This window comes from Coregonus lavaretus (genome assembly GCF_964263955.1).
Source record: "Coregonus lavaretus genome assembly, chromosome: 13".
NCBI lineage: Eukaryota > Metazoa > Chordata > Actinopteri > Salmoniformes > Salmonidae > Coregonus > Coregonus lavaretus.
Genome location: NC_140000.1, coordinates 2,563,001 through 2,569,000, shown reverse-complemented (window position 1 = coordinate 2,569,000; position 6,000 = coordinate 2,563,001). Strand labels below are relative to the sequence as shown.

The 6,000-nt window shown below is 43.3% G+C and overlaps 1 protein-coding gene across 5 annotated transcripts in view; it reads right to left on the bottom strand.

Moving 5' to 3' along the window:
- Positions 1-1,555: 1,555 nt before the first annotated feature.
- LOC311139722 (gasdermin-E-like) overlaps positions 1,556-6,000 on the bottom strand; it is a 40,240-nt gene continuing 35,795 nt past the window's right edge. For 4 of the 5 annotated variants that reach the window (XM_084174645.1, XM_084174646.1, XM_084174644.1 and 1 more), the window contains 7 exons: positions 5,747-5,921; positions 5,207-5,327; positions 4,914-5,039; positions 4,552-4,679; positions 4,166-4,331; positions 3,984-4,057; positions 1,556-1,939 (listed from right to left, as the gene is read on the bottom strand). In XM_084174645.1, the coding sequence (XP_084030771.1) occupies positions 1,712-1,939; positions 3,984-4,057; positions 4,166-4,331; positions 4,552-4,679; positions 4,914-5,039; positions 5,207-5,327; positions 5,747-5,921 (1,018 nt within the window). In that variant the 3' untranslated portion in view covers positions 1,556-1,711. The remainder of the gene's footprint in view (positions 1,940-3,983; positions 4,058-4,165; positions 4,332-4,551; positions 4,680-4,913; positions 5,040-5,206; positions 5,328-5,746; positions 5,922-6,000) is intronic. The other variant, XM_084174647.1, reaches the window with a different exon arrangement.

Here is a 6,000-nt window from a genome sequence, read left to right as displayed (position 1 = left end):
CTTCCACCTAAGTACTGTGGTCAGTTTGTATTACCTTATAATTTTCAATTAAAGTATAGTGGCTGGTGGAGGACTACTTGGGGTGAGTGGGTCCTCCGAGAGACTGAAATGGGATGAGTGGAGGCCCCACGCACACCTCAGGGAAATGTCTGATGCCCTCCCAGTCACCCCATCCCAATCCCCCGGATATAGCCCCTCTCCATTCTCACCAATAACCACCATTAAATCTTAGTTGTAATGACAAACAAGGAATAATAAATATTCAACATCCTTTCCTAATCTGTCCAGAACTCCTATTAATTTTGTAATGGATTTAAATTACATCGTAGTATAATTAAGTCCTTCCTTCCTTCTCTCTCTCCCAAACCAAATCCATCCCTCTCCACCACCCCCTCCCTGTTCTCCCCCCTTTACCCCACCAAAGCCAAGCTTAACCCCACCTCCCATCTTTACTCCCCCTTGGCCACCAAAGCCAAGATTGTCCCACCCTCTCATCTTTACTCCCCCTTGGCCACCCAAGCCAAGCTTAACCCCACCTTCCATCTTTACTCCCCCTTGGCCACCAAAGCCAAGATTGTCCCACCCTCTCATCTTTACTCCCCCTTGGCCACCCAAGCCAAGCTTAACCCCATCTTCCATCTTTACTCCCCCTTGGCCACCCAAGCCAAGCTTAACCCCACCTTCCATCTTTACTCCCCCTTGGCCACCAAAGCCAAGCTTGTCCCACCCTCCCATCTTTACTCCATCTTGGCCACCAAAGCCAAGCTTGTCCCACCCTCCCATCTTTACTCCATCTTGGCCACCAAAGCCAAGCTTGTCCCACTCTCCCATCTTTACTCCCCCTTGGCCACCAAAGCCAAGCTTGTCCCACCCTCCCATCTTTCCTCCATCTTGGCCACCAAAGCCAAGCTTGTCCCACCCTCCCATCTTTAATCCTCCTTGCCTCCCCAACCCAGTTCATCACCACCTCCCCTCCTTGTCCTGTCTTACGCACCAGACCCAGTTCATCACCACCTCCCCTCCTTGTCCTGTCTTACCCACCAGACCCAGTTCATCACCACCTCCCCTCCTTGTCCTGTCTTACCCACCAGACCCAGTTCATCACCACCTCCCCTCCTTGTCCTGTCTTACCCACCAGACCCAGTTTATCACCACCTCCCCTCCTTGTCCTGTCTTACCCACCAGACCCAGTTTATCACCATCTAAATATTTTTCCCCCTCCCTTCTTCTCAGACACATTTACACCCTCTATACATCTACGTCCTCATCCATTCTCCTTCATTCACACAACATATACACTATTCCTCCACACACCCATTCTCTCTGCCCTCCTACACATATTAATATTCACCCTCCTTCACTCTCCCATTCATATACACATACACATACCCACACACACCCTCTCTCTCTCTCACACACACACACACACACACACACACACACACACACACACACACACAGCATAAGGTTTCTGATGACAAAATGTATATTGTGAATCTCACAGACATCACAGGAATGGACCATCATACTGACTCCACATATTGAGCATTGGGGATGTTTGTTGAACTTTACTGAAAGCATTACAAGGATACATACATTGTTGTTCACTAGTTCTTTAGCTCAACTAGTGCAAGAGTAAAACATGGAATGGAATCGTGAGTGTATCAGTTCAAACATGATTTTCTAGCTCACTCACTCACTCTCTCTCAGCTTACACTAAAGAAGCCAGGCCTTTCACAGTGATACTCATGACAAGAGGAAGGTATCCAGGCTGGTCCTTCATCTCTGTCCTCAGTGTGTCCTCCTCTCTCTTCAGTGTAACTTTAGAGTGACCAAAGAGACTCTCTGTCCTCCCAAACACCTCCTCCTCAGTTAGAACAGCCAGACCTGCATCTCTCAGAGAGAGGGTCTCCCCACTCCCTGCTGCCACATGCTGCACCTGGAGGACAAGCAGCACAGGAATAACATTTATATGCTTTATTTTCTTTGTCATTCTTGAATTAAGGTGGCATTTGCATCCTTCGACTTTGCAACAATGAAAAACACTTTAAAATGACAATTAGTCCTTTATACTGCAAAACTTTATTTTTATGCATTGTTTAAAGTACTTAGTGAAAGCAAATTGGCTTGTCCCAGTAGTGATGAGTAGAGTGGTAGTGACATGTTTTGGGGATTTAGATTATTTGAATGCTATAAAATAAACATATTTAATATCATTAGTGTTACCGCCTTGTAAATCACTCATTACAAAGATATACAATGACCTTGAGCATTCCTTCCAGTGGCAAACTGTTATTAGGGTAGGGGTCTATATTAAATACAATTATTTGCTAATCACACCCTTTTAGTATGTCATAAATATAATGATTCCATTGATTATTTGGTGTGTTTAAATAAAAAGTGTAATTGGTGTAACTCAATTGAAATGAAGGGAAATTACACTCTGAGCAAAATGATGAATCAAATCTCTTTAAAAATAATTTACTTAATAATTTACTAAAGGTTAAATGACCTTAGATTTGAGATGGGTGGCCTCCATTTAAGAAAAACCTAATTTACTTAAATGTGTCATTGGTGTTACTGTCAGTGGCGACACGTCATTTAGGGCAGTCCCACAACTATCCAGGAGATGGCGATGTTTTGCATGTAATTCTGGCTTTCATTCATATCACAACATGATATTATATCAGTAAGCAAACACATTTGATTTGCTTGAGCTAATAAAGCATACGTCCTCGCTTCCCGGTTGTATTGTTATTTTGGTCAATTTTCATTGAGTAAGACAGCTCCCTAATGCAGCTGTTTCAGCCTCCTTCAGTGAAATGTTGTGGAGAGGCCAGCCAGGGGAAAGCCCTCATTGATCTTCTCTGGTTGCGCACAATTGGCTGCACATGATTGGCACATTCTCAAAGGTTCAGATGGGTGAGTGAATTCATTGGGACAGTGCAACAGCATGTACTGGGAGACTCAGGCAGCGGTTGCCCACTTGGGTGCTGCCATAGAGATTCATTAGTAGTGCCCGCCCAAGAAGGCTTGATGTCATTTGCCACAGATAAATCGACGTCTTATCTCCGGTAGCTTTGATTGGACTGATGTGTCAATTTCATAATTGTTTATCGTCTTCTAGCTAGCTAGCTGAAAAGTCTTCATGAATCATGTCAACTATCTCCTAGCAAATCATGTTCAAACTTTGCGTAATAAAGTAAATGTAGAGATAAGACATATTGGTGCTCATCAGCCAATGAACAGGCCTCCATTAAAATAAAGCAAGTTAGAAAATAATTCAACCTGAGTGGTTTGGAGAGAACTTGTGGTGGCTAACAGCTAGCTAGCTACAACGTGTTGTTAATGATTGATGTCAGAATTTAATAACCCATTGAACTGTTTCTATGCAATGGTTGAAGCGAGGGAGTAGCTTTATAAACGTTGTTGCTTTATTCATAACCGGAGCATCTTGTTAACAGGCAGATGCAACTACACTCAGAATGGTGTTACAATGATTAGCAATATTGCAGACCAATGCTGATATTGATTCTGAAGTAAAATGTACTTTACTCTATAAAAGTATGCTGGACTACCGTGGTCTTCCGTGCAATGAGAGCCAAAGATATGGGAAAGTAGCCTATAAACTGATCATAACCCATATGTTAGAACGTTTGTGTGTGTGGCTCTAAACTCATTTCTGTGAGTGGTAATTATTTATGATTGTGCATTCTATGGTTAGTGTAGTGTAGTAATGTATCGATTCATATTCACTTTTTTCATTGAGTTTGCCCCACCAATATTTTTGTTAAAAATGGCACTGGTTACTATCATCGGTGTTACTACCTCTACTGGTGGCACAATGTTATCATAATGGTAGAAATATTAGTTTATTTAGAATGGGAAGATATACCCAAATACATTTACATAAACAAAAATGTAGAAAAATGAAGTCCAGTCCATACAGGATTGGAGGCTCAATCAAGCAGGTGTGAACTCACCAGGATCTGCAGGGCCTGTAAGACTGGAGGACTGCAACAGGATCCCAACACAGAGAGACCCTCATCTGTCATTCCTGAAGAAATAAATATGCACACATATAAAACCACAGTAGTGAACCTAGTTTCCCAGTAACTGATCAAATAATAACACAGAATCCTGTGGAAACTGCTCTCTATCTCACCGTCCATGGCACTGACAATGAGGTGGATGGCAGTGAGAAGTGAGGATCTGATCTCATCCTCCCCAACACATTGGTCTACAAGATCCAGTATGGCCTGGACTGTCTCCCTCTCAGACTCTTCCAGATCACCCAGGTCAGGAGTCTCACCATCACACGTCCGATCCAGCTGTAGACAGAGAGACAGAGATAGGGGAGAGAGAGAGAGAGAGGAGAGAGAGAGAGGAGAGAGGGAGAAGAGTGAGAGAGAGTACATTTAAGAGCGAGAGTATGTTACAGATATTCTGGTTGATATATTCATTCCTGCCATTAGTTGTGTGTGTGTGTGTGTGTGTGTGTGTGTGTGTGTGTGTGTGTGTTTGGCCCGTGTTTCTGTACGTCCCACTCACCACACTCTCCAGCACACTGACTGCCTCTCCATCCTCCATGGTTGTCTTGAGGAGCTGGAGCAGAGAGGAGCGTGTGGCCGCTGGCAGGACTGACAGCAGCTGGAAATGACTACTCAGTTTCTCCAGTTCTGTCAACACAAAAACAACAGACAAACCATGTTACTTTGTCAAAGTGTGATTAATGTTTTTTTATATACCAAAAGTGTGGTATATTGAACAGACGTTCCATTCAGTAGACTACATTACATGTTGACCAGACATTCCATTCAGTAGACTTCATTACATGTTGACCAGATGATCCATTCAGTAGACTGCATGTTGACCACTAGACAGGAGACATTAGCCTCCACTGGCATTATTACCTTTCTTCAGATTTAGGGGGCTGTTGGCATCAAAGTCACACACCAGGTCCATAATTCCATCCTCTTCAAACTCATAATTTGACCTAACCTTTTCAAAGCCCCCTTTGTTGGAGAAGAGGCACAGCTCTGTGGACAAGAGCAGACAACAGCCATAACCAGTCACACACAGACAGATACAGTGGCTGTACCACATACACACTGAGGAACATAAGCTAGCTGTGTACTTTACCATGGTACTTAACCATGCAGCTATACCTGGGACATTGCACTTGATTAACCATACACTTCCTCACCAAACTGTCCATTGCATTTGACAAAGAGTTCAATCAGACTGTAGGCCACGACAGTATTCGCAGGAATAACCAGTGACACATCACTATCTGTCTGAGTACTGCCGCTCTGCTTCATAGAGGCCTGTGGAGAAAATGTCAAATCAGTCAGAGACGTTTGGTGCACAGACGACCCAGATTCTAACCCAGACAGTCACCTCTACTACACTATTTCATTTTCAGGAAGTGGATCTAATGACAAAAACAGGAAATGATCTATGTGGGAAACCAGGGCTACAGCATTTACCACTACTGAACAGACATCTGTGAGTATTACCACTACTGAACAGACATCTGTGATCTGTCAATATGGTCTTGACATTTACATTATTTATGTAGGCCTAGCTATCATAAAGTGAGATTATTGAGATTAAAAATCTATTTTACAACAGAGATCATCTAAATCTGAGTTGTCAGTTATACATTATTATGTTTTTCCACTCATGAAAATATGATGAAAACATCATTCATTTCAGTAGAACGCTTGTTAATCTTTCCTCCTACCTTCTCTCTCAGGGCCACACAGGTGCTCACGTTGGCTCCTACATTGCCGCGCTTCCGGACTTTGGTTGTGACGGGGCAAGGTTGTGATGTCATAATCCTCTCCATCAACACCCCTAATATTGCCCTGGGCTTCTCCCGGGTCTGCTTGATCACAGGGTGGGTCATTTCCAGACGTCTGCAGGAGGGACCCAGATAAATTATACAAAATATAGAGTGGGCGAGCAAATATTATTTAAAGGTGTTAGTGGTCCTCT